This window comes from Zophobas morio, unplaced genomic scaffold, assembly GCF_036711695.1.
Source record: "Zophobas morio isolate AGI-343-1 ecotype UQ-CSIRO unplaced genomic scaffold, CSIRO_AGI_Zmor_V1 ptg000004l, whole genome shotgun sequence".
NCBI classification, from domain to species: Eukaryota; Metazoa; Arthropoda; class Insecta; order Coleoptera; family Tenebrionidae; genus Zophobas; species Zophobas morio.
Window position 1 is genome coordinate 155,361 of NW_026972109.1, and position 27,813 is coordinate 183,173.

General features: G+C 33.5%; 6 protein-coding genes across 6 annotated transcripts; all 6 read right to left on the minus strand.

Moving 5' to 3' along the window:
• Positions 1-283: 283 nt before the first annotated feature.
• Positions 284-1,319, minus strand: LOC135136340 (uncharacterized). The gene is made up of 5 exons (XM_064065575.1): positions 1,262-1,319; positions 1,052-1,206; positions 788-1,007; positions 607-736; positions 284-551 (listed from the first exon to the last, which is right to left on the minus strand). Exons 1-5 carry the CDS (start codon positions 1,299-1,301, stop codon positions 368-370), a joined length of 729 nt encoding a protein of 242 aa, XP_063921645.1. The 5' UTR covers positions 1,302-1,319; the 3' UTR covers positions 284-367.
• A 5,639-nt stretch (positions 1,320-6,958) lies between these two features.
• On the minus strand, positions 6,959-8,056 carry LOC135136380 (uncharacterized). Its single transcript, XM_064065618.1, has 5 exons — positions 7,945-8,056; positions 7,735-7,889; positions 7,469-7,688; positions 7,287-7,416; positions 6,959-7,230 (listed from the first exon to the last, which is right to left on the minus strand). The coding sequence occupies exons 1-5, from the start codon at positions 7,982-7,984 to the stop codon at positions 7,026-7,028; spliced, it is 750 nt and encodes a 249-aa protein (XP_063921688.1). The 5' UTR covers positions 7,985-8,056; the 3' UTR covers positions 6,959-7,025.
• Positions 8,057-8,126: 70 nt separating this feature from the next.
• On the minus strand, positions 8,127-9,224 carry LOC135136383 (uncharacterized). Its single transcript, XM_064065633.1, has 5 exons — positions 9,136-9,224; positions 8,901-9,055; positions 8,632-8,851; positions 8,415-8,580; positions 8,127-8,364 (listed from the first exon to the last, which is right to left on the minus strand). Exons 1-5 carry the CDS (start codon positions 9,170-9,172, stop codon positions 8,232-8,234), a joined length of 711 nt encoding a protein of 236 aa, XP_063921703.1. The 5' UTR covers positions 9,173-9,224; the 3' UTR covers positions 8,127-8,231.
• A 6,113-nt stretch (positions 9,225-15,337) lies between these two features.
• On the minus strand, positions 15,338-16,311 carry LOC135133753 (uncharacterized). Its single transcript, XM_064062248.1, has 4 exons — positions 16,202-16,311; positions 15,767-16,141; positions 15,582-15,714; positions 15,338-15,527 (listed from the first exon to the last, which is right to left on the minus strand). The coding sequence occupies exons 1-4, from the start codon at positions 16,239-16,241 to the stop codon at positions 15,395-15,397; spliced, it is 681 nt and encodes a 226-aa protein (XP_063918318.1). The 5' UTR covers positions 16,242-16,311; the 3' UTR covers positions 15,338-15,394.
• A 155-nt stretch (positions 16,312-16,466) lies between these two features.
• LOC135133761 (uncharacterized) lies at positions 16,467-17,419 on the minus strand. The gene is made up of 4 exons (XM_064062263.1): positions 17,340-17,419; positions 16,901-17,275; positions 16,721-16,850; positions 16,467-16,665 (listed from the first exon to the last, which is right to left on the minus strand). The coding sequence occupies exons 1-4, from the start codon at positions 17,377-17,379 to the stop codon at positions 16,533-16,535; spliced, it is 678 nt and encodes a 225-aa protein (XP_063918333.1). The 5' UTR covers positions 17,380-17,419; the 3' UTR covers positions 16,467-16,532.
• Positions 17,420-19,900: 2,481 nt separating this feature from the next.
• LOC135133433 (uncharacterized) lies at positions 19,901-25,919 on the minus strand. The gene is made up of 6 exons (XM_064061824.1): positions 25,880-25,919; positions 25,465-25,830; positions 25,282-25,414; positions 25,100-25,227; positions 20,479-20,841; positions 19,901-19,995 (listed from the first exon to the last, which is right to left on the minus strand). The coding sequence occupies exons 1-6, from the start codon at positions 25,917-25,919 to the stop codon at positions 19,901-19,903; spliced, it is 1,125 nt and encodes a 374-aa protein (XP_063917894.1).
• Between the last annotated feature and the right edge of the window lie 1,894 nt (positions 25,920-27,813).

Consider the following 27,813-nt stretch of genomic DNA (forward strand, 5'->3'; position numbering starts at 1 on the left):
ACATCTATCCCAACTGATATACGTGTCCTTGCAAAAATGTTGATGACGTCATCGCAATTTTTTTTTAAATTCGCACTACAAAAATGTAATGAGAAAAAAAACACAATAGGCATGCAGTCGTCAAGTTTCCGACAGCGAGGGAAGTACTGTCTAAACTCTTTAGACCAATTTTTATTACTTGTTACATTACACTTAAATTCCTATTAAAAAGTACTTAATTACTATGTTGTGTGGAATTCCAAAAACACAACGAAAGATAAATTTGAAATTAGTTTATCTTCGATGTTTTCACTGGAAATGTCGTCACAAAAAATTCTTGGCTTAACACCTCTATAAAATAGCGTGAAATAAAAACAACTGAATGTATTTAGAGGAAATTGTTCGTGATGGAAGTCAAAGTCTTGTCCGGGGAAGTCAAAGCGTCCAGCGGGATCTGCTTACAAGGAGCCACTGCGGCATCAAAAAACCCGATAACGGCATTCCTAGTTTTTTGGTTTTTGCAGTTAGCTGTGACACCTGATTGCACACAAACCCTTACACCAGTCAAGACGCTACAAACGCACTCATTACTTCCAGGTTCTGTAACCCTTACCCAGACAAACCAACCCACAAATCTCCTCTTTGCTTGGGATAGTGTCAGATTGCTCGACCTTCGCCGAGATCTCTTTCAAGTTTTTGGCACACTGCTCGTGTTCTTCGCCCTCGGCGTCCTGCCACAGACACGGATTTCCCAGTTCTGGAACACCTTGGTCATTAATTTGATCAAATAATTACAATGTGAGTATACCAAAGATTGATTCTCCGGGTTGCTTGCACAAGTAGTCGGCTACCGAAACAAGGCTTTCGAGAGCAAATTTGGGTAAGCCTCTAGCCTTTGGAGGGACACAGTCGTCGACTACTTTAAGCAAGGGGGTTGTACAGTTTAAGGCGTAGCTTTGGATGGCTTGGCAAACTGTCAAGGAATCGTCAACTTTGTCTGCGCACTCTTTGAAGGATTTGATGGCTTGCTGAAAACAGGGTTACCAAAAGAAACGACGATAAATTGACATACTTTTAATTTTTCGGTAACACCAGGGCATTGGGTTTCCAGTTTCTGGATGCCTATTTTAATATCGTCTTTGTGTGTTGAGACGTACTGTAAGGCGTGTTTGAATTTGACTTCTTCCAGGAGGTCTTCACTGGAATCGCATTCCACGCTGCTGATCACTGATACGAAAAAACTGTTAAATCAATTAAAACCGTATTTTGTGTTTCTCCTTACCTGCAAAAAGAGCTAAAGCTAGAAAAATCTGCTTCTTCATGGTGACGATATTATTTTCGTTGACACAACTGATATTAAAATTTCGTTCTGTGTTTCTTTTTATAACGAACAGCTAGTGATTATCGATGAAACTATTCCTAGTTGTTGATGTAAGTATAAAGGTTATCATTATTAATCACTAAATAGAAACACATGTTTGGATTACGTAATATTTTTGTTTAAAAATTATCATTTAGGTGATTTCAGACAATATTTCAAGGTTTTATTACACGATACTTTCCTGGAACTATTGTTGTCAAATCAAAAACATCCCCTCAAAATTTTGTATATTAAACATTGTTTAAATGTAATAGAGTGAAATACTCCTATACTTGTGGTTTATGAATCCGCCTTAAGTTCTAATCACGCTTACTTTTCAAAAATGTTTGTGAAATATTCGTTGCATGACATTGATTGTTTGAATTTAGGTGTGCAAAAAACTGTGTAAACATCCTTTGATATATTTTTTTTTATATTCGTTATTTACATATTTGTTTCCATCCCTAGCCGTGGTTTTTGAAATATTTTGAAAGAATCTCGAGGGCTCCCTTATTTTGTTTTAAAAATAGTTTGGAAGAATCTCGGGGACCCCTTGTGGTTTGTTTTAGAAGTAGTTTGAAAGAATCTCGGGGACCTCTTCTACCTGGTTTTTTAAGTAGTTTGAGAGAATCTCGGAATCTAGGAGACCTCTTTCGTTTTTTATTTTCAAGTAGTTTGAAAGAATCTCGGGGGCATCTTCTATGTGGTTTTTGAAGTAGTTTGAGAGAATCTTGGGTTCCCTTGTGCCTGATTTTCAAAGTAGTTTGAGAGAATCTCGGGGATCACTTTTGATTTGTTTTTGAAGTAGTTTGAAAGAATCTCGGGGACCTCTTCTATCTAGTATTTGAAGTAGTTTAAGAAATTCTCGGGGACCCCTTTTGTTTTTGAAGTCGTTTACAAAAATCTCGGAGACCCCTTTAGTTTTTTATTTTGAAGTAGATTGAAAAAATCTCAAGGACCTCTTGTGTTTTGTTTTTGAAGTAGTTTGAAAGAATCTCGACTACTCCCTGTGTCTGGTTTTTGAAGTAATTTTGAAAGAATCTTGAGGCGACTTGTGTCTTGTTTTTGAAGTAGTTTGGAAGAATCTCAGGGACCTATTCTACCTGGTTTTTAAGTAGTTTAAGAGAATCTCGAACCCACTCACTTTATGTTTTTGAAATCGTTAAAAAAAATCTAGGAGACCTCTTTTTTTATTTTAAAGTAGGCTGAAAAATCTCAGGGACCGCTTGTGTTTTGTTTTTGAAGTAATTTTGAAACAATCTCGGAGATTCCTGTTCTTTTACTCTTGTAGTACTTCGAAAGAATTTCCGAGACTTTGTTTGTTTTGTTTTTGAAGCAGTTGAAAGAATCTCGGACACTCCTTGGGCCTAGTTTTTGAAGTATGTACTTCAAAAACAAAACAAAAGTAATCCCCGCGATTCTATCAATCTACTTCAAAAACTAGGCTCAAAGAATCCACAAGATTCTTTCAAACTACTCCGAAAACAAAGTACAGACGGTTCTCAGTGATTCTTTCAAACTAAGACTTCAAAAACAAAACACAAAGAGTCCCTGAGATTTTTTCAACCTACTTCAAAAACCAGATTGATGGGAGAAGTGTCCGAGATTCTTTCAAACGACTTCAAAAACCAGGCTCAAAGAATCCACAAGATTCTTTCAAACTACTTCCAAAACAAAACACAAAGGCTCCCAAGATCTCTGCAAACTACCTTAAAAACCGAGCGCAAAGAATCCACAAGATTCTTTCAAACGACTTCAAACACAAAACAAAAGTGATCCATGCGATTCTGTGAAACTACTTCAGAAACCAGGCTCAAAGAATCCACAAGATTCTTTCAAACTACTTCAAAAACAAAACACAAGGGGTCCCCGAGATCTCTTCAAACTACTTTAAAAACTGGGCTCAAAGAATCCACAAGATTCTTTCAAATGGCTTCAAAAACAAAACAAAAGTGATACACGAGGTTCTGTGAAACTACTTCAAAAGCCAGGCTCAAAAAATCCACAAGATTTGTTCAAAGTATTTCAAAAACTAGCCCTAATAGGTTTCCGACATTCTTTTAACTACTTCAAAACCAAAATAAATAAAGTCTCCGAGATTTTTTCGAAGTACTTATAAAAGTAATACAAAAGGGATCCCCGATATTTCTTTCAAAATTACTTCAAAAACCAGACACAAGGGGTCTCCGAGATTTTTTCGAAGTATTTATAAAAGTAATACAAAAGGGATCCACGATATTCTTTCAAAATTACTTCATAAACCAGAGACAAGGCGTCCCCGAAATTCTTACAAACTACTTCAAGAACAAAACAAATAAAGTCTCCGAGATTTTTTCGAATTACTTATAAAAGAAAAACGAAAGGGATCCCTGAGATACTTTCAAAATTACTTCAAATATCAGGCACAAGGGGTCCTCGAGATTTTCTAAACAATTTCAAAAACAGAATACAAGAGGTCAGAGAGATTCTTTCAGATTACTTGAAAAACAACACAAAGGATCCCTAACACTCTTTCAGACTACTTCAAAAACCAGGTTCAAAAAATCTACAAGATTCTTTGAGTGTACTTTGTTAAAACTAGGCCTAAGGGATTTCCGAGATTCTTTCAAACTACTTCAAAACCAAAACAAATCAAGTTTCCGAGATTTTTTCGAACTACATGTAAAAGTAAAACAAAAGGGATCCCCAAGGTTCTTTCAAAATTACTTTAAAAACCAAACACAAGGGATCCTTCACATTTATTCAAACTATTTCAAAAACCAGATACGACTGGTCTCCAAGATTCATTCAATCTACTTCAAAAACAAAACACAAGGGGTTCTTGAGGTTCATTCAAACTAGTTCAAAAACTAGGCCCAAGGGGCCTCCTAGATTCTTTCGATCTACTACAAGAGTAAAACAAAAGGAATCCCCGAGATTCTTTCAAAATTACTTCGAAAACCAGACACAAGAGATCCCCGAAATTCTTTCAAACTACTTCAAAAGCAAACCACAAAGGATCCCTGAGATGCTTTCAACCTACTTCAAAATAAAAAACAAAAGCGGTGTCCGAGATTTTTTAAACGACTTCAAAACAAAACAAGAGGAGTCCTCGAGATTCTCTCAAACTACTTTAAAAACCACATAGAAGATGTCCCCGAGATTCTTTCAAACTACTTCAAAAACAAAACACAAGAGGTCCCCAAGATCCTTTCAAATTACTTCAAAAACCAGGCTCAATGAATCCACAAGATTCTTTCAAACTACTTCAAAAACTAAGCTCAAGGGGTGTCCGAGATTCTTTCAACTACTTCAAAATCAAAACAAAGTCTCCGAGATTCTTTCGAATTACTGCAAGAGCAAAAGGACAGGAATGCGTTAGATTGTTTCAAAATTACTTCAAAAACAAAACACAAGCGGTTCCTGAGATTTTTCAGCCTACTTCAAGATAAAAAAAAGAGGTGTCCTAGACTGTTTTTAACGACTTTAAAAACAAAAAGAGAGTGGGTTCGAGATTCTCTCAAACTGCTTAAAAAAACAAGTAGAAGAGGTCCCCGAGATTCTTTCAAACCACTTCAAAAACAAACCACAAGGGGCCCCAAGATCCTTCCAAACTACTTCAAAAACCAGGCCCAAAAATCCACAAGAGTCTTTCAAAGGACTTCAAAAACTAGGCCTAAGGGGTCTCCGAGATTCTTTCAAAATTACTTCAAAAACAAAACATAGGGGGTCCCCGAGATTCTCTTAAACCACTTCAAATACTAGATAGAAGAGGTTCCCGAGATTCTTTCAATTACTTCAAAATCAAAACAAACAAAGTCTCCGAGATTCTTTCGAATTACTACAAGAGTAAAAGAACAGGAATCTCCGAGATTGTTTCAAAATTACTTCAAAAGCAAAGCATAAGCAGTCCCTGAGATTTTTCAGCCTACTTTAAAATAAAAAAAGAGGTCTCCTAGATTTTTTTTAACGATTTCAAAAACAAAAAGAGAGTGGGTTCGAGATTTTCTTAAACTACTTAAAAACCAGGTAGAAAAGGTCCCTGAGATTCTTTCAAACTACTTCAAAAACCAGTCTCAACGAATCCACAAGATTCTTTCAAAATACTTCAAAAACTAGCCCTAAGGGGTGTCCGACATTCTTTTAACTACTTCAAAACCAAAACAAATAAAGTCTCCGAGATTTTTTCGAAGTAGTTATAAAAGTAATACAAAAGGGATCCCCGATATTCTTTCAAAATTACTTCAAAAACCAGACACAAAGGGTCCCCGAGATTCTTTCAAATTACTTCAAAACCAAAACAAAAGGGATCCCCGAGATTTATTCAAATTACTTCATAAACCAGACACAAGCCGTCCCCGAGATTCTTACAAACTACTTCAAAACCAAAACAAACAAAGTTTCCGAGATTTTTTCGAACTACTTATAAAAGTAAAACACAAGGGATCCCCGAGATTCTTTCAAAATTATTTAAAAAACCAGACACAAGGGGTCCCCGAGATTCTTTCAAACTACTTCAAAAACAAAACACAAGGAATCCTTGAGATTCTTTCAATCTACTCCAAAATAAAAAACAAAAGTGGTCTCCGAGATTTTTTTAAACGACTTCAAAAACAAACCGAGGGGGGTCTTCGAGATTCTTTTAAACTACTTCAAATACCTGGTAGAAGAGGTCCCTGAGATTCTTTCAAACTACTTCAAAAACAAAACGAGAGGGGTCCCCGAGATTTTGTTAAACTACTTCAAAAACAAAACAAGAGGAGTCCTCAAGATTGTCTCAAACTACTTCAAAAACCACATAGAAGATGTCCCCGAGATTCTTTCAAACTACTTCAAAAACAAAACAAGAGAAGTCCTCGAGATTGTCTCAAACTACTTCAAAAATCAGGCTCAATGAATCCACAAGATTCTTTCAAACTACATAGTTTGAAAGAATCTCGCGGACCTCTCCCTTCTATCTGGTCTTTGAAGTCGTTTAAAAAAATCTCGGAGACCCCTTCTGTTTTTTATTTTGAAGTAGGTTGAAATAATCTCAGGAACCCTTTGTATTTTGTTTTTAAAGTAGTTTGAAAAAATCTCGGGTACCCCTTTTGTCTGGTTTTTGAAGTAGTTTGAAAGGATCTCAGGGGATCTATTTTGTTTTGTTTTTGAAGTAGTCTGAAAAAATCTCAGGGACCTCTTGAAGAATGTATAAAATTTGGATTCAGGAAAATTCCTCATTTCCTGATGGTTCCATCTATCCCTCATTAGACTACCAATAAACCCTACTTAATTACGATTTTGCATTTAATACCAGGAACTACTCATTCAAGGGGTCAACGAAAGATGAACCTGGAACTAATTTATCTCATTCAAAAATATTTTCACTGGAAACGTGATCACAACAAAAGTTTTTTAATTACAACTATAGCAAAGACGTCCATGACAGTTAATATTTTTGTCTTTTTTTAACTGTAAAGGTTACTTTATTGTCTTTGTTTAAGTGACTTCTTAACCATCCGCAAAAATATTGTTCTTGGTAGATAACCTTGTCTTATCATTTATTTCAGTTAATTTCACAACTCTGGTATATTTATTGTGTCAAAGTCGATTAAAAAAGACGTAAAATTTCCGTGGTTTCCGAAAAATTAAACTACCAAATACAGTAATAAAACTTTTATTGTCAAAAGTAGCTATAAAACATCAAATAAGTAACCACAGACGACATTTAGAGGAAATTGTCTGTGATGGAACTCAAACTTTTCTTCGGGGAAGTGAAAATTTTCGTGGCGGAAGTCAAAGTTTCCAGCGGGACCTGCTTACAAGGAGCCACTACGGCATCAAAGAACCCGAGGATGGCATTTCTGGTCTTCTGGTTTTTGCAGTGAGTTGTGGCACGTGTTTGGATACAACCTCTTAGAGTAGGTGTGGCGCTACAAACGCAGTCATTACTTCAGTGTCCTGTAAACCCTTACCCAAATATACTAACCTACAAATCTCGATTTTGCTCGGAATATCGTCTTTTTCTCCGAACTTTACAGAAAGCTCTTTCAAGTTTTCGATACACTGGTCTTCTTGTTCGTCCTCGACGTCTTCCCACAGGCACGGATTTGCCAGTTCTGGAATATATGGTGTGTTATTTTATACAAATTGACTTGAGGAGTTACGTACCAAAAATGGATTCGCCAGTTTGTTTGCACAAGAAGTCGGCTACTGAAACGATACTTTCGAGACCAAATTTGGGTAGTCCTTTGGCTCTTGGGGGCAGGCAGTCGTCGATTACTTGGATCAAAGGGGCGGTGCAGTTCAAGGTGTAACTTTGGATGGCGTGGCAAATGGTCAAGGAATCGTCAGCTTTGTCGTCGCACTCTTTGAAGAATTTAACGGCTTGCTGAAAAAAAAAGGTTACAAAAAGAAACGACAATGAATTGACATACTTCTAATTTTTCGGTAACACCAGGACAATGTTCTTCCAGTTTCTGGAAACCTTCATCGATATTTTCTTTGTGTGACGTCAAGTACTTTTTGAGGTGTTTGGATTTGATTTCTTCCAGGACTTCCTCGCTGGAGTCGCTTTTCACGCCCCCGATAACTGCAAATCAAAAATATTGGTATCAACGAAACGTGATAAAACCCCATTCTTCTACCTGCAAAAAGAGCAAAAGCTACAAAAATGTACTTCTTCATGGTGACGACACTTGTTTTCGTTCACACTGATATTAAAAATTCAATCTTTAGTTCTTTTTATAGTGAACGCCCAGCGATTATCGTCTAAACGACTTCCAGTGTTGATGCACAAAGGTTATCAATCGCTAAATACAAAAACATGTTTGGATTATATAACTTTTATGTTTAAAGATTATCATTTGCTTTATCGCACACAATATTTCAAAGTTGAATGAAAAAATAAACAGAATAAACATTTAATAATAATTTACACTTCGTTGATGTGGCTACAAGGGGCCACGAAGGCATCGAACAATCCAAGCGCGGCATCTTGAGTTTTCTGGCACTTGCAAGAAGCCACAGTCTCGGTTTTGACACAGCTTCTGAAGCCAGTAATTGTGCTAAAACAAAACTCTTTGGTTTCGGCCAAACCCGACTTAAACCCACTCACTTGCAAATTTCTGTCTTGGTTGGAATTTGCTCGGGATCGTTTTGGTCAATCAGACCGTTAACTTCCTGAATCACTGTAGCGAATTTCTTGTCACACTCAGTAGGCACGTTACTCTCGTTTTCGGAGTGTGCTACTGCAAATCCCCACAAACAAGGATTCGCTAGCTCTATAAACCAGAATTACTAGACTATTTTTTTGACACGATTGTCTAGTTTACCAAAAATTGTCTCCCCGTTTTGTTTGCACAAAAAGTCGGCTACCGAAACCAGGCTCTTGAGGCCAAGTGTGGGCAAGCCTCTGGCTTTTGGGGGCAGACAATCGTCGACCACTTTGAACAAGGGGGCGGTGCAGTTAATGCTGGAGGTTTGGATTTGTTGGCAAATTGTCAACGCGTCGTCGACTTTGTCGTCACATTCTACGAAGGATTTGATGGCTTCCTGAAAAAGGATTTTTAGTATGAAAAAACGGTGATTGATGGTTTTTTGCCTTTAGTTTGTTGGTAACTCCAGGGCAGTGTTGTTCCAATTTTTCTAGACCTTCGTCTACGTGTTCCTTGTTTTTGGATAGGAGCTTTTTGACGTGTTTCGATTTGACGGTGTCGATCACTTCTCCGCTGGAATCGCAGCGAAAGCTGCTGAAAACTGCGAAGAGTTAGATTTGACAAAAAAGTGACCAACTATAAAATAACAAAAAGGTAATTTTTTTACAAAAAATTTCTCACCGGAAAATAAGGCTAGTGCAACAAAGATGTACTTCATTTTGAAGGTTGTATTCAGTTGTGCAAGAATCTGGACAAAATGGCTTTATATAGGAATGCCCCACTCAAGTCATCTTAATTAGATAACTGCATTTTAATGATACTCGAGGTTATCGTTTTAAATGCAACAAAATGAAACGGCTGCAAATATTGATTTACTATATAATTTTTAGTAAGATATTTTAACACTAAAATAAAAAGGTTATAATTACGATAAGTCAAGTCAAATAAAATTGATTATTTATAAATTTCTTTGTATATAATTTCTTAATTTTTAAATTTGTTCAAAAATTTCTTTGCAACTTGTATTTTTTGTTTATAAATTTGTGCCTTTACAAAATTTGTTGACAGATTTCTTAATTTTTTGTTTATTTATAAGTGTACTTTTCATAAATTTTTTTAATTATAAAAACAAATCTATTTATTACTTTGCTTACTTATAATTTTTTGCCAAACTTGTTTATAAATTTGTATAATTGCAAATTTATTCAAAAAAATTGTTTATAAATATGTATGTTCAAAATATATTTATCTAAAAATTTGTTAATTGATAATTTGTTTAATAAGAGAATTTCTTTATTTATTTATATATTTGTTTATGAGTTGGTTATTTATGATTTCTTTCATGAATTTGTTTATAGATTTGTTTACTCAAAAATTTGTTTATTTATACATTTTTTTATGAAACATTTTTTTATAAATTTGTCATTACATTTTTTCATTTATAATTCTTTATAAATTTGTTTATAAATTTATTTGTTAGTAAACTTATTTATAAATTTGTTCATAAATATGTTTAAAAATTTATTTATTTAAAAATTTGTTAATCGTTAATTTATTTAAGAAGATAATTTGTTTATTTACGCATAAATTTATTTATTAAAGAGTTTGTTTATAAATATGACCATAAATTTGTTCATAAACTTCTTTATTTATTTTTATATTTGTTTATGAGTTTGTTTATTTATTATTTTTTTCATGAATTTGTTTATCGATTTGTTTATATCTTTGTTCATCTATCAATTTGTTTATACATTTATTTATTAATAAACTGGTTTATAAATTTGTTCATAAATGTGTTTAAAAATGTGTTTATTTAAAAATTTGTCAATCGATAATTTATTTAAGAAAAGATCTTGTTTATTAAAAAATTTGTTTATAAATTTGAGCATAATTTTGTTCATAAACTTCTTTATTCATAAATTTGTTTGTTTTTATATTTATTTATGATTTTTTTCATGAATTTGTTTATCCAAAAGTTTGTTTATTTATACATTTGTTTGTAATTTTATCTCTTTATACATTTGTTTATGAAATAATTTTTTTATAAATTTGCCAATACATTTTTCATTTATAATTCTTTATAAATTTGTTTATAAATTTGTTCATCTATCAATTTGTTCATAAATATGTATGTTTAAAAATGAATTTTTTTAAAAAATTGTTGATCGATAATTTACTTAAGAAGAGAATTTGTTTATTAAAAAATGTGTTTATAATATTGATCATAAATTTGTTCATGAACTTCTTTATTTATAAATTTGTTTATTTTTATATTTCTTTATAAATTTGTTTATGAGTTTGTTTATTTATGATTTTTTTCATGAATTTGTTTATCGATTTGTTTATTCAAAAATTTGCTTACTTATACAATTGTTCGTAACTTTGTGTCTTTATACATTTGTTTATCTAACTTTTTTAAACACTTTTTAAGGTACAATCTGCATTGTTTAAATTAGATTAATTTTTATTAACTATGTCTCATTAGTTTTAGGTCTAAATTACTTTGTAAATTGTCTGTTTGTATTTTTCTGTTGGCAATTAAGTAACAATAAAAAATAAACAACAATAAACTTGTCAATACACTTTTTTATTTATAATTTTTTCATAAATTTGTTTATATCTTAGTTCATCTATCAGTTTGTTTATACATTTATTTATTAATAAACTTGTTTATAGATTTGTTCTAAAATATATTTAAAAATGTATTTATTTAAAAATTTGTCGATCGATAATTTATTTAAGAAGAGATCTTGTTTATTAAAAAATTTGTTTATAAATTTGAGCATAAATTTGTTCAAAAACTTCTGTATTCATAAATTAGATTATTTTTATTATTGTTTATGAGTTTATTTATTTATAATTTTTTTCATTTTTGTTTTCAAAAGTTTGTTTATTTATGCATTTGTTTGTAATTTTATCTCTTTATACATTTGTTAATAAATATGTATGTTTAAAAATAAATTTATTTAAAAATTTGTTGATCGAAAATTTATTTAAGAAGAGAATTCGTTCATTAAATTTTTTTTTTATAAATTTAATCATAAATTTGTTCTTGAACTTCTTTATTCATAGATTTATTTACTTTTATAATTGTCTATAAATTTGTTTATAAATTTCTTTATTCAAAAGTTTGTTTATTTTTACATTTGTTTGTAAATTTATGTTTATATACATTTGTTTATGAAATATTTTTTTTATAAATTTGTCAATACATTTTTTCATTTATAATTTTTTCATAAATTTGTTCATCTATCAATTTGTTCATAAATATGTTTAAAAATAAATTTATTTAAAAATTTGTTGATCGATAATTTATTTAAGAGAATTTGTTTATTCATAAAATTGTTTATAAATTTGATCATACATTTGTACCTGAACTTCTTTATTCATAAATCCGTTTACTTTTATATTTGTTTATAAATTTGTTTATATGTTTGTTTATTTAAGATTTTTTTCATGAATTTGTTTATAGATTTGTTTATTCACAAATTTGTTTATTTATACATTTGTTTTTGAAACTTTTTTTTATAAATTTGTCAATATATTTTTTATATATAATTTTTTCATAAAATTTCTATCAATTTGTTTATACATTTATTTATAAATAAACTTGTTTATAAATTTGTTCATAAATAGGTTTAAAAATGTATTTATTTAAAAATTTGTTAATCGATAATATATTTGAGAAGGGAATTTGTTTATGCACGCATAAATTTGTTGATAAATTCGTTTATGACCTTGTTTATTTATGATTTTTTTCATGAATTTGTTTAGGAGTTTGTTTATGTATACATTTGTTTGTAAATTTGTGTCCATATACATTTGTTTATGACACATTTTTTTTTAATTTGTCAATACATTTTTTTATTTATAATTTTTTCATATATTTATTTATAATTCTTCATCTATCAATTTGTTTATACATCTATTTTATAATAAACTTGTTTATAAATTTGTTCATAAATATGTTTAAAATGTATTTATTTAAAAATTTGTTAATAGATAATTTATTTAAGAAGAGAATTTGTTTATTCACACATACATTTGTTTATAAATTTGACCATAAATTTGTTAATACATTTTTTTATTTACCATTTTTTCATAAATTTGTTTATATATTTATTCATATATCAATTTGTTTATACATTTATTTATTAAAAAAGTTGTTTATAAATTTGTTCACAAATACGTTTAAAAATGTATTTATTTAAAAATTTGTTTATTCACGCATAAATTTGTTTATTAAAAAATTTGTTTATAAATTTGACCATAAATTTGTTCACAACCTTCTTTATTTATAAATTTGTTTATTTTTATATTTGTTTATATATTTGGTTATGAGTTTGTTTATTTATGATTTTTTTCATGAATTTGTTAATAGATTAGGTTATTCAAAAATTTGTTTATAAATTTTATCATAAATTTGTTGATGAACTTCTTTATTCATAAATTTATTTACTTTTATAATTGTTTATAAATTTGTTTATGAGTTTGTTTATTTTGATTTTTTCAAGAATTTGTTTACTCAAAAGTTTGTTTATTTATACATTCGTTTGTAAATTTACCTCTTAATACATTTGTTTATGAAATATTTTTTTTATAAATTTGTTCATCTATCAATTTGTTCATGAATATGTTTAAAAATTAATTTATTTAAAAATTTGTCGATCGATAATTTATTTAAGAAAATTTGTTTATTAATAAAATTCTTTATTCATAAATTCGTTTACTTTTATATTTGTTTATAAATTTGTTTATATGTTTGTTTATTTATGATTTTTTTTCATGAATTTGCTTATAGATTTGTTTATTCACAAATTTGGTTATTTATACATTTGTTTTTGAAACTTTTTTTATAAAGTTGTCAATACATTTTATTATTTATAATTTTTTCATAAATTTGTACAACTATCAATATGTTTATACATTTATTTATTAATAAATTTGTTTATAAATTTGTTCATAAATATGTTTAAAATTGTATTTATTTAAAAATTTGTCAATCGATAATATATTTGAGAAGGCAATTTGTTTATTCAGGCATAAATTTGTTTATAAATTTGTTGATAAACTTCTTTATTCATAAATTTGTTTATTTATATATTTGTTTATGAATTGGTTTATGAGTTTGTTTATTTATGATTTTTTTCATGAATTTGTTTAGGGATTTGTGTATGTATACATTTGTTTGTAAATTTGTGTTTTTATACATTTGTTTATGAAACATTTTTTTTTATCAATTTGTCAATACATTTTTTATTTATAATTTTTTCATAAATTTGTTTATATTTCTTCATCTATCAATTTGTTTATACATTTATTTATTAATAAACTTGTTTATAAATTTGTTCATAAATATGTTCAAAATGTATTTGTTTAAAAATTTGTTAATCGATAATTTTTTTAAGAAAAGAATTTGTTTATTCACACATACATTTGTTTATAAATTTGACCATAAATTTGTTCATAAACTTCTTTATTCATAAATTTGTTAATTTTTATATTTGTTGAGTTTTTTCATGAATTTGTTTATAGATTTGTTTATTCAAAAATTTGTTTATTTATACCTTTATTTGTAAATTTGTACATTTGTTTATGAAATTTTTTTTATTAATTTGTTAATACATTTTTTTATTTACAATTTTTTCTTAAATTTGTTTATATATTTATTCATCTACCAATTTGTTTATACATTTATTTATTAAAAAAGTTGTTTATAAATTTGTTCATAAATACGTTTAAAAATGTATTTATTTAAAAATTTGTTTATTCACGCATAAATTTGTTTATAAATTTGACCATAAATTTGTTCACAACTTTCTTTATTTATAAATTTGTTAATTTTTATATTTATTTATAAATTTGGTTATGAGTTTGTTAATTTATGATTTTTTTCATGAATTTGATTATAGATTAGGTTTTGCAAAAATTTGTTTATTTATATATTTGTTGTCTATTAATTTGTTTATTCATTTATTTATTAATAAATTTTTTGAAGGTATTTGTTTATTAAAAATTTGTTTACAGATTTCTTTATTTATAACTTTATTTGAGATTGCCTATTAATAAATTTGTTGTTTTACAAAATTGTTTATAAATTGTTGATTATTTATAAATTTGTTTATAAAGTATTTTACTAACCCCATTCCTCTTCTACCTTACGATGTAGAGGTACTTTTTGACTTGGAAAACCCATTATTACGTATTTGTTTGATAACGTCTAAAAATTAAAGGAAACAATTTATTGTAACAATAAAAATTGTTTCCACTAATTAACCACGGTAAAAGTACTTTTGATGATAGCCATATTTTTTGCCATATAATTTGCCACTAATTTATTTATAAATTTGTTTGCTAAATTTCTTTCTATTTACATTTGTTTATTTATATGTTAAATAAATGTAAATATTAATTTGAATTGGGCTCAATTTATTTAGGCAAAACTTTCCTCACTCCTGAAGTACAGCCTAATAAATCCCGTTTCTTTGAAAAATTTTAAAATTAGATTTTGCGAAATTTTATATTTCATGTGATAACCTATAAATTAACAAAGTGTTTATCAGGATAGGATTCCAGTTGCCGCGAGCAGAGGTCAAGTTCAACGCTAAGTAAATAATTCCACTTTAGAGTAATTGTGAAAAATCAAGGATGATTCATAAACCACGAGTACAGGAGCCTGTTATTTTATAAAATTTAAATCGTGTTTACTGTTAAAAGTTTTGAGGAAACATTATATATCACAATGAGCACCGATAAATAGACGGAAACGAGTGACCTATTTTTCGTACTCTTGGGGTCATGAAAGGTCGAAAAACATGATAGTAGCCATTCGTCCGATGGACCCTACGACCTTCGTTTACGCAGATAAAATCAAACAACAGGAAAGTATTAACCATTTTATTTCAAATAAGTATATACAAATTATAGATGGTTTCAAACATTATACTTCATTGATGTTGCTACAAGGAGCAATCAAAGCGTTGAAGAGTCCATTAGAGACATCTTTCGTCTTCTGGTTTTTACAAGTAGCGGCAACATCGCGTTGGATGCAGCTCCTCAGGCTGGTGGCAACACTGAAACCCACGTCATCCCATAACCCTTGTCCAAACATGTCTCAAAATACTCACGTGCAAATTTCAGACTGTGTAGGAATGTCGTCTTTACCTACATATTTATCAGCAAACTCATCTATCTTCTGTTCGCACTCATCATTTTCGGTAGTTTCTTCTGATTCTTCCCACAAGCACGGATTCGCCAGTTCTGCAAGAAACCTAATTATTATTTAGTTCTTGTAAAAAAAAACTATGACAACCGAAAATCGACTCTCCGGTTTGTTTGCACAAGAAATCGGCCACGGAGAGCACGCTCTTGAGAGCCAGAGTGGGCAGACCTTTGGCGTTTTGGGGAAGACAGTCGTCGATCACCTTGAGCAAGGGTGTGGTGCAGTTCAAGGTGTAGCTCTGGATGGCTTGACAAATCGTCAAGGAGTCGTCGACTTTGTCGTCACATTCCATGAAGGACTTGATGGCGGCTTTCAGTTTTTCGCTGACGCCGGGGCATTTTTCTTCGAGTTTTTCGAGGCCTTCGTCGAGGTGCTCTTTGTTTTGGGTGAGGAGCTTCTTGACGTGCTTGGACTTGACGCTGTCGATGACTTCTTCGCTGGAGTCGCACCTCACGCTGTTGATAACTGGAAATTATCAACAACGTGATAATTTTGTATTAAAAAATAATAAAGGTTTGAACTTACCAGCGAATAGGGCAAAAGCGACGAAAATGTACTTGTTCATGGTGGTCTTCTTTAACTCAATAGTTGCTCAACTTTGGAAAATATCTCTTTATATATGAAACCGCTACTGATTGTGCGATGAAACTATTCCAGATGCGGTGTAAAAGGTTATCGTTTTTTCAAAATAACAACACTCATTATGTAACGAGTGACAACTAATTATTATTATTTTTCATGATTAAAGTATTAATGTTCAGCTGTTTTAAGTCTAAATCAAACTCCAGGAAAAGTTAAAAATCGTTTTATTTTAAACAGATCAAAACCATATTTCATGTACTGATGGTTTCAAAAATTACACTTCGTTGATGTTGCTACAAGGGGCAACCAAAGCATCAAAAAGCCCATTGGCGACGTCCTTCGTCTTCTGGTTCTTACAGTGAGCACTAACATCTCTTCGTACGCAGCTCTTGTAGCCTGTGGCAAGACTGAAACCCCACATTCATCCATTACCCCATCCAACAACCCCCCAAAAATACTCACGTGCAAATTTCAGCCTGTGTCGGAATGTCGTCTTTACCCTCATATTTTTGAGTAAACTGATCTAACTTCTGTTCGCATTCATCATTTTCGTTTTCTTCCGAATCTTCCCACAGGCACGGATTCGCCAGTTCTGCAAAAACCTAATTACTATTCAGCTCTTGTAACCAACTCTCTGCCAACCGAAAATCGCCTCTCCAGATTGTTTGCACAAGAAATCGGCCACTGAAACCAAACTCTTAAGACCCAGAGTGGGAAGACCTTTAGCGTTTTGCGGAAGACAGTCGTCGATCACCTTAAGCAACGGTGCAGTGCAGTTCAAGGTGTAGCTCTGGATGGATTCGCAAATCGTCAAGGAGTCGTCGACTTTGTCGTCACATTCCACGAAGGATTTGACGGCGGCTTTCAGTTTCGGGGTGACTCCGGGGCATTTTTGTTCCAGCTTGTCCAAGCCTTCGTCAAGGTGTTCCTTGTTTTGGTTGAGGAGCTTCTTGACGTGTTTGGACTTGACTTTATCGATGACTTCTTCGCTGGAATCGCACCTCACGCTGTTGATAACTGGAAATTGTCGACAGGTTTTGTTTTAAAAAATAATCAATTTTTTATAAAGGTTTGAACTTACCAGCGAATAGGGCAAAAGCGACGAAAATGTATTTGTTCATGGCGGTCGTTTTCAACTCAACTGTTGCTAAAAATTAAAATTGTCGCTTTATATATGAAACCGCCATCGATTATCCGATGCAATTATTCCATGCGCTGGTGTGAAAGGTTATCGTTTTTATAAAATAACAACACCCATTATATATAGATTAATATCTAACTCGTTGTTTTTTATTGCTGAGTTCCTGGTGTTAGGAATAAAAGAAGCTGGTACGTTTTTACCTCAACTAGGAAAGTATGGCAAAATACTATTAGACAATGGTTAACTTAATGTTTTCTCGATGTGTCATAGCTAGTACAATTTGAAAAAGTATGTCCCCCGTTTACGTGTGTTTGTTTACTGCGGCGATTTTTTTAACAGGTAAGCTCCGAAAATGCTGGAATAATTGTGGCGTCATCTCCAAATTTTACTAAAGAAGCCATACTACTGACTTTTTTTTTAATGCCAAAAAGTCTCGGGAACCCACGGTCTTTTTTTTGTCAAAGAATCTCGGAAGCCATTAGTGTCTTTTTTTATTGCCAAAGATTTTCGGGAGTTCCTAATGTCTTTTTTTAAATGCCAAAGAATTTCAGAAGCCTCTAGCGTATTTTTTTTAGTGCCAAATAATCTCGGAAGCCCCTAGTATATTTTTTTAGTAACGAATAATCTTTGGGATCCCTAGTACCAAAGTGTCTCGGGAAACCCTAGTGTATTTTCTAAGTGCCGAAGAATCTCGGGACCGCCTAGTGTTTTTTTTTAGTGCCAAAGAATGTCGGGGGTCCCTAGGGTTTTTTTTTACATGCCAAACAATCTTGGGAACCTTCAGTATCCTTTTAAATGTCAAAGAATCTCGGCACCCCTAGCGTGTTTTTTAAATTCCGAAGAATCTCGGATGCCAAACGGACTCAGAGATCCCTAGTGTCCTTTTTTAATTGCCAAACAATTTCTAGGACTTCTGCCTTTTTTTACAACGTCTCTGGAATCACTAGTGTTTTTTTTGTGCCAAAAAATGTAAAGGGTCCCTAGTGTTTTTTTCTAAACACCAAAAATTCTTCCCAGCCCCCAGTGTCTTTTTAAATGCCAAAGAATCTCAGGAAAAACTGGTGTCCCTTTTTTTAAATCCCAAAGAGTCTCGAAAATTCCTAGTGTATTTTTCTAAGTGCTAAAGTATCTCGAGGACCCTTTGTCTGTTTTTTGATACCAAAGCGTTTCGGGAACCACTAGTGTGTTTTTTTAAATGCCCAAGAATTGCAAGAAACCATAATGTCTTTTTTTAAATTCCAAAAAATTTTGGAAATCCTCAGTGTCTTTTCAAATGCCAAAGAATCTTTGGGATTTCTGGTGTCTTTTTTTAATTGCAAAAAGTCTCGGAAACCCCTAGTGTATTTTTCTAATTTCCAAAGAATGTCGGGGCCCTTAATGTGTTTTTTTAAATGCCAAAGAGTCTCGGGAACCCCTAGTGTATTTTCAAAGTGCCAAAGAATCTCGGGAGCTCCTAGTGTCTTTTTTTTAATGGCAAAGAATGTCGGGGGTGCCTAGGGTCTTTTTTTAAATGTCAAACAATCTTGGGAACCCTCAGTATCTTTTTAAATGTCTAAGAATCTCGGGGACCTCTAGTGCCTTTTTTTAAATGCCTAAGAGTCTCTGGAACCACTAGTGTTTTTTTTGTGGCAAAGAATGTAAGGGGTCCCTAGTGTCTTTTTCTAAATGCCAAAAATTCTTCCCAGCCCCCACTGTCTTCTTAAATGCCAAAGAACCTGAGGGACCACTGGTGTCCCAAAGAGTCTCGGAAATCCCTAGTGTATTTTTCTAAGTTCCAAAAAATCTCGGGGACTCCGAGTGTAACTTTTCTAAGTGCTAATGAATCTCGAGGACACTTTGTTTGTTTTTTTAATACCAAAGTGTTTCAGGAAGCATTAGTGTGTTTTTTTAAATGACAAAAAGTCTCCAGAAACCATAGTGTTTTTTTTTTTTTAGTGGCAAAGAAAGTCGGAAGTCCCTAGTGTCTTTATTTAATGCCAAGAAATTTTGAAAACCCTCAGTTTCTTTTCAAATTCCAAAGAATCTCAGGGATCTGTGGTGTCTTTTTTTAATGCCCAAAAGTCTCGGAAACCCCTAGTGTATTTTTCTAAGTTCCAAAGAATCTGGGGGACCCCGAGTGTAATTTTTCTAAGTGCTAATGAATCTCGGGGACACTTTGTCTGTTTTTTTAATACCAAAGTGTTTCAGGAAGCATTAGTGTGTTTTTTTAAATGACAAAAAGTCTCCAGAAACCATAGTGTTTTTTTTTTTAGTGGCAAAGAAAGTCGGAAGTCCCCAGTGTCTTTTTTTAAATGCCAAGAAATTTTGAAAACCCTCAGTGTCTTTTCAAATGCCAAAGAATCTCGGGGATCTGTGGTGTCTTTTTTTAATGCCCAAAAGTCTCTGAAACCTCTAATGTATTTTTCTAAGTTCCAAAGAAACTCGGGAACCGTTAGTGTGTTTTTTTTTAATGCCAAAGTGTCTCGAGAGCCCCTAGTGTATTTTCCAAGTGCCCAAGAATCTCAGGAGCTGCTAGTGTCTTTTTTTAAGGGCAAAGAATGTCGGGGGTCCCTAGGGTCTTTTTTAATTGTCAAACGATCTTGGAAACCCTCAGTATCTTTTTAAATGTCAAAAAATCTTGGGAACCCCTTGTGGGTTTTTTAAATTCCGAAGGATCTGGGATGCCAAACAGACTCAGGGGCCCCTAGTGTCCTTTTTTAACTGCCAAAAATCTCGGGCAACTCTAGTATCTTTTTTTAAATATCTAAGAGTCTCTGGAACCATTAGTGTCTTTTTTTGCGGCAAAGAATGTAAGGGGTCCCTAGTGTTTTTTAAATACCAAAAATCACCCCAGCTCCCACTGTCTTTTTAAATACCAAAAAATCTCAGGGACCACTGGTGCCCCTCTTTTTATATCCTAAAGAGTCACGGAAATCCCTAGTGTATTTTTCCAAGTGCCAAAGAATCTCGGAAACCCCTAGTGTATTTATTTTTCTAAGTGCTAAAGAATCTCGAGGACCCTTTGTGTGTTTTTTTTGTACCAAAGTGTTTCGGAAACCATTAATGTGTTTTTTCAATGGCCAAAGAATCTCGAGGAGACATTGTATCTTTTTTTTTAGTGGCAAATAATGTCGGGAATCCCTAGTGTCTTTTTTTAAATGCCCAGAGATTTTCGAAACCCTCAGTGTCTTTTCTAATGCCAAAGAATCTCGGGGATCTCTGATGTCTTTTTTTAATGCCCAAGAGTCTCTGAAACCTCTAGTGTATTTTTCTAAGTTCCAAAGAATCTCGGGAATCGTTAGTGTGTTTTTTTTAAATGCCAAAGTGTCTCGGGGACTCCTAGTGTATTTTCCAATTGGCAAAGAATCTCGGGAGCTACTAGTATCTTTTTCTAAGGGCAAAGAATGTCGGGGGTCCCTAGGGTCTTTTTTCATTGTCAAACGATCTTGGAAACACTGAGTATCTTTTTAAATGTCAAAAAATCTTGGGAACCCCTTGTGGGTTTTTTAAATTCCGAAGGATCTGGGATGCCAAACAGACTCAGGGGCCCCTAGTGTCCTTTTTTAATTGCCAAAAATCTCGGGCAACTCTAGTATCTTTTTTTAAATGTCTAAGAGTCTCTGGAACCACTAGTGTCTTTTTTTGCGGCAAAGAATGTAAGGGGTCCCTAGTGTCTTTTTTTAAATGCCAAAAATTCTTCTCAGTCCCCACTGTCTTTTTAAATACCAAAAAATCTCAGGGACCACTGGTGCCCATCTTTTTATGTCCCAAAGAGTCACGGAAATTCCTAGTGTATTTTTCCAAGTTCCAAAGAATCTCGTGGACCCCGAGTGTAATTTTTCTAAGTGCTAATGAATCTCGGGGACACCTTGTCTGTTTTTTAAATACCAAAGTGTTTCAAGAACCATTGGTGTGTGTTTTTTTAAATGCCAAAAAATCTCGAGAAGCCATAGTGTCTTTTTTTTAGTGGCAAAGAAAGTCTGAAGTCCCTAGTGTTTTTTTTAAATGCCAAAAAATTTTGAAAACCCTCAGTGTCTTTTCAAATGTCGAAGAATCTCGGGGTTCTCTAGTGTCTTTTTCTAATGCGAAAGAGTCTCGGAAACCCCTAGTGTATTTTTCTAAGTTCCAAAGAATCTCGGGAGGTGCTAGTGTCTTTTTTTTAGGGCAAAGAATGTCGGGAACCTCTAGTGTGTTTTTTAAATTCCGAAGAATCTTGGATGCCAAACAGACTCAGGGGTCCCTAGTGTCCTTTTTTAATTTCCAAAAAATCCCGGGGACCTCTAGTGCCTTTTTTTAAATGCCTAAGAATCTCTGGAACCACTAGTGTCTTTTTGTTTGGTAAAGGATATAAGGGGTCCCTAGTGTCTTTTTTTAAATGCCAAAAATTCTTCCCAGCCCCCATTGTCTTCTTAAATCCCAAAGAGTCTCGGAAAGCCCTAATGTATTTTTCTAAGTGCTAATGAATCTCGGGGACACTTTGTCTGTTTTTTAAATACCAAAATGTTTCAGGAACCATTAGTGTGTGTTTTCTTAAATGCCAAAAAATCTGGAGAAAACATAGTGTCTTTTTTTAGTGGCAAAGAAAGTCTGAAGTCCCTAGTGTTTTCTTTAAATGCCAAAAAATTTTGAAAACCCTCAGTGTCTTTTTAAATGTTAAAGAATCTCGGGGATCTCTAGTGTCTTTTTTTAATGCCAAAGAGTCTCGGAAACCCCTAATGTATTTTTCGAAATTCCAAAGATTCTCGGGGACCCTTAGTCTATTTTTTTAAATGCCAAAGTGTCTCGGGAACCCCTAGAGTTTTTTCCAAGTGCCAAAGAATCTCGAGAATTGCTACTGTCTTTTTTTAGGGCAAAGAATGTCGGGAACTTCTAGTGTGTTTTTTAAATTCCAAAGAATCTTGGATGCCAAACAGACTCAGGGATCCCTAGTGTCCTTTTTTAATTACCAACAAATCTCGGAAACCTCTAATTCCTTTTTTTAAATGCCAAAGAATCTCTGGAACCACTAGTGTTTTTTTGTGGCAAAGAATGTAAGGGGTTCCTAGTGTCTTTTTTTAAATGCCAAAAATTCTTCCTAGCCCCAACTGTCTTCTTAAATGCCAAAGAATTTCAGGGACCACTTGTCTCCCTCTTTATAGATCCCAAAGAGTCTCGGAAATCCCTAGTGTATTTTTCTAAGTGCCAGAGAATCTCGGAAACCCCGAGCGTAATTTTTCTAAGTGCTAATGAATCTCGGGGGCACTTTGTCTGTTTTTTAAATACCAAAGTGTTTCAGGAACCATTAGTGTGTGTTTTTTTAAATGACAAAAAATCTCGAGAAATCATAGTGTCTTTTTTTTAGTGGCAAAGAAAGTCTGAAGTCCCTAGTGTTTTTTTTTAATTGTCAAAAAATTTTGAAAACCCTCAGTGTCTTTTCAAATGTCGAAGAATCTCGGGGATCTCTAGTGTCTTTTTTTAATGCGAAAGAGTCTCGGAAACCCCTAATGTATTTTTCTAAGTTCTAAGGTATCTCGGGGACCCTTAGTCTGTTTTTTTTAAATGCCAAAGTGTCTCGGGAACCCCTAGTGTTTTTCCCAAGTGCCAAAGAATCTCAAGAGGTGCTAGTGTCTTTTTTAGGGCAAAGAATGTCGGGAACTTCTAGTGTGATTTTTAAATTCCGAAGAATCTTGGATGCCAAACAGACTCAGGGATCCCTAGTGTTTTTTTAATTACCAACAAATCTCGGGAACCTCTAATGCCTTTTTTTCAATGCCTAAGAATCTCTGGAACCATCACCAGATTTTTGTGGCAAATAATATAAGAGGTTCCTAGTGTTTTTTTTTTAAATGCCAAAAATTCTTCCCAGTCCTAACTGTCTTCTTAAATGCCAAAGAATTTCAAGGACCACTGGTGTCCCTCTCTATAAATCCCAAAGTGTCTCGGATATCCCTAGTGTATTTTTCTAAGTGCCAGAGAATCTCGGAAACCCCGAGTGTAATTTTTTTAAGTGCTAATGAATCTCGGGGACACTTTGTCTGTTTTTTAAATACCAAAGTGTTTCAGGAACCATTAGTGTGTGTTTTCTTAAATGCCAAAAAATCTGGAGAAAACATTGTGTCTTTTTTTGTGGCAAAGAAAGTCTGAAGTCCCTAGTGTTTTCTTTAAATGGCAAAAAATTTTGAAAACCCTCAGTGTCTTTTCAAATGTCAAAGAATCTCGGGGATCTCTAGTGTCTTTTTTTAATGTCAAAGAGTCTCGGAAACCCCTAATGTATTTTTCGAAATTCCAAAGAATCTCGGGGACCCTTAGTCTATTTTTTTAAAGGCCAAAGTGTCTCAGGAACCCCTAGTGTTTTTTGCAAGTGCCAAAGAATCTCGAGAGGTGCTAGTGTCTTTTTTTAGGGCAAATAATGTCGGGAACTTCTAGTGTGATTTTTAAATTCCGAAGAATCTTGGATGCCAAACAGACTCAGGGATCCCTAGTGTCCTTTTTTAATTACCAACAAATCTCGGGAAGATCTAATGCCTTTTTTTAAATGCCTAAGAATCTCTGGAGCCACTAGTGTCTTTTCTTGTGGCAAAGAATGTAAGGGGTCCCTAGCGTCTTTTTTTAAATGCCAAAAATTCTTCCCAGCCCCCACTGTCTTCTTAAATCCCAAAGAGTCTCGGAAAGCCCTAATGTATTTTTCTAAGTACTAATCAATCTCGGGGACACTTTGTCTGTTTTTTAAATACCAAAGTGTTTCAGGAACCATTAGTGTGTGTTTTTTAAATGACAAAAAATCGCGAGAAACAATAGTGTCTTTTTTTTAGTGGCAAAGAAAGTCTGAAGTCCCTAGTGTTCCTTTTAAATGCCAAAAAATTTTGAAAACCCTCAGTGTCTTTTCAAATGCCAAAGAATCCCGGGGATCTCTAATGTGTTTTTTTAATGCCAAAGAGTCTCAGACCCTTTTTTTAGGGCAAAGAATGTCGGGAACTTCTAGTGTGATTTTTAAATTCCGAAGAATCTTGGATGCCAAACAGATTCAGGGATTCCTAGTGTCCTTTTGTAATTACCAACAAATCTCGGAAACCTCTAATGCCTTTTTTTAAATGCCTAAGAATCTCTGAAACCACTAGTGTTTTTTTGTGACAAAGAATGTAAGGGGTTCCTAGTGTCTTTTTTTAAATGCCAAACATTCTTCCCAGCCCCAACTGTCTTCTTAAATGCCAAAGAATTTCAGGGACCACTGGTGTCCCTTTTTTAAATGCCAAAGAGTCTAGGAAATCCCTAGTCTATTTTTCTAAGTTCCAAATAATCTCGGGGACCCATTGTGTATTTTTTTTAATATCAAAGTGTTTGGGGACTCACTAGTGTGTTTTTAAATGCCAAAGTATATCGAGAAACCATAGTCTTTTTTTAGTGGCAAGGAATGTCAAGAGTCCTTAATGTCTCTTTTAAATGACAAAAAATCTTGAGAACCCCCAGTGTGTTTTTAAATGCCAAAGAATCTCGGGGATCTCTGGTGTCGTTTTTTAATGCCAGAGTCTCGGAAACCCCTAGTGTATTTTTCTAAGTGCCAAAGTATCTCGGGAACCCCTGGAGTCTTTTTTCTAGTTATTGGCAAAGAATGTCCGGGTTTCCTAGGGTCTTTTTTTAATGGCAAATAATTTTGTGAACCCTCAGTATCTTTCTAACCATAAATCAAACTCCAGTAAAAAGTTAAAAACCATATTTCATGTACAGATAGTTTTAAACATTACACGTATTAATGTTGCTACACGGTGCAACCACAGCATCAAGAAGTCCATTAACGACATCCCTCGTCTTCTGGTTCTTACAAAGACCGTCAACATCTCTCCGTACGCAGCTCTTGAAGCCTGTGGCAAGACTGAAACCCCACATTCATCCACTACCCAATCCAACAACCCCCCAAAATACTCACGTGCAAATTTCAGAGCGTGTCGGAATGTCGTCTTTACCTTCATAGTTTTCAATAAACTGATTTATCTTGTGTTTGCACTCATTATTTTCGTTAGTTTCTTCCGAATCTTCCAACAGACACGGATTCGCCAGTTCTGCAAAAACCTAATTACTATTCAACTCTTGTAACCAACGCTCCAACAACCGAAAATCGACTCTCCAGTTTGTTTGCACATGAAATCGGCCACGGAAAGCAGGCTCTTGACACCCAGAATGGGAAGACCTTTAGCGTTTTGCGGAAGACAGTCGTCGATCACCTGAAGCAACGGTGTGATGCAGTTCAAGGTGTAGCTTTGGATGGATTCGCAAATCGTCAAGGAATCGTCGAATTTCTCGTCACATTCGATGAAAGATTTGACGGCTGCTTTCAGTTTTGGGCTAACTCCGGGGCATGTTTCCTCCAGCTTTTCCAATCTTTCGTCAAATTTTTCCATGCTTTGAGTGAGGAGCGTTTTGACGTATTTGGGCTTGACTTCTTCGAGGACTTCTTGGCACCTCACGCTGATAAAAACTGGAAATTGTGTTAAAAAAATATATTTTTTCATAAATTTTGAACTTACCAGCGAATAGGGCAAAAGCGACGAAAATGTATTTGTTCATGGTGGTTGTCGTTGACTCAACTGTTGCTAAAAATTGGAAAATGTCGCTTTATATATGGAACCTCCATCGACTATCCATATGCAGTTATTCCATGCGGTGGTGTGAAAGATGATTATCATTTTTACGAAAAAACAACCATTATACGGGGTGATTCAGCCTAAATGATGAATGTAATTTGTGGTTGGCGACAACTCGAAATACATTATTCATTTATTCCTCGATTCACACTAGATTTCAAAAATATCATAAATCCACGATTGTGGTTTTAAAATCGTCAAAACAAAGTGTCACTGTCACGCATTACATTTAAACTAAAACTTGATGGGAATAGTTCTCAGAAAACGAACCTACTGTTTTTTTTTTAATGCCAAAGAGTCTCAAGTATCCCTGGTGTCTTTTTTTAACGCCAAAATATCTCGGGGACCCCTAATGTGTTTATTTTAATATCAAACCAAACTTTGGGTTCCCTAGTGTCTTTTTTTTAATGCAAAAGATTCTCAGGGATCCCTGGAATGTTTTTCTAAGTGTCACAGGATCTCGAGGACCTCTAGTGTTGTTTTTAAATGTCACAGAATCGCGGAACTTCCTAGTATGTTTTTTTTTATACTAAAGAATCTCGGTGGCCCCTAGTGAGTCCTAGTGACTTTTTTTAAATTTCAAAAGTCTCGGGAACCCACAGTGTCTTTTTTTAATGCCAAAGAATCTTGGTAACCAGTAGTGCCTATTTTTAATGCCAAAGATTCTCTTGAGTTCCTAGTGTCTTTTTTTAAGCGAATCGAGATTTAAAGAATTTCGGAAGCCTCTGGTCTATTTTTTAGTGTCAAATTATCCCGGGAGCTCCTAGTGTATTTTTTTTAATTACCAAATAATCTCGGGGATACCTAGAGTGTTTTTTTCTAAATGCCAAATAGTCTCGGAAACCCCTAATGTGTTTCTTTAATGACAAAGCATCTCAGGGGCCACTAGTGTCTTTTTTTAAATACCAAAGAATCTCGGGGACCTCCCTAATGTCTTTTTTAAATGCCAAAAAAATCTCAGAAGCCGCCAGTGTCTTTTTAAATGCCAAAGAATCTCGGGGACCCTTAGAGTATATTTTTAAATGCCAAAGTGTCCCGGGAACCCCTACTGCATTTTTTAAGTGCCAAAGAATCTGGAGGGTCCTTAGTGTGTTTTTTAAATGCCAAAGTTTCCCGGAAACCCTTGTGTATTTTCTAAGGACCAAAGAATCTAGGGGACCCTTAGTGTGTGTTTTTTTAATGTCAAATCTCGGAGGGGCTCTACTGTCTTTTTTTAAATGCCAAAGAATGTCAGAAAACCCTAGTATGGCAAAGAATGTGAAGGGTCCCTAGTGTCTTTTTTGAATGCCAAAAAATCTTAGGAACCCTGAGTGTCTTTTTAAATGCCAAAGAATCTCGAGCACCTATGGTGCAATTTTTTTTAAATGCTAAGATGTGTCGGGAAACTCTAGCGTATTTTCGTGCGAAAGAATCTCGGGAAACTCTTAATGTCTTAATTCCAAAGATTCTCGGGGATTCATGGTGTCTTTTTTTCAATTCCAAAAAATCTTAGGAGCCTCAGTGCATTTTAAAATGCCAAATAATCTCAAGGACATCTGGTGTAATTTTTTTTTAATACTAAGGTGTGTCGGGAAATCTTAGTGTCCTTTCTTAATTCCAAAGATTCTTGGGGATTCGTAGTACCTTGTTTTAAATGCCAAAAAATCTCGGGAGCCTCTAGATATTTTTCTTAATAGCAAATAATCTCGGAGATCTTAGTGCGTTTTTTTAATGCCAAATAGTCTATGAAACTCATAGTGTCTTCTTTTAATGCCAAAGTATGTCAGGGATCTCAAATACCTTTTTTTAAATGCCAAAGAATCTCGGGGACCCTTAGA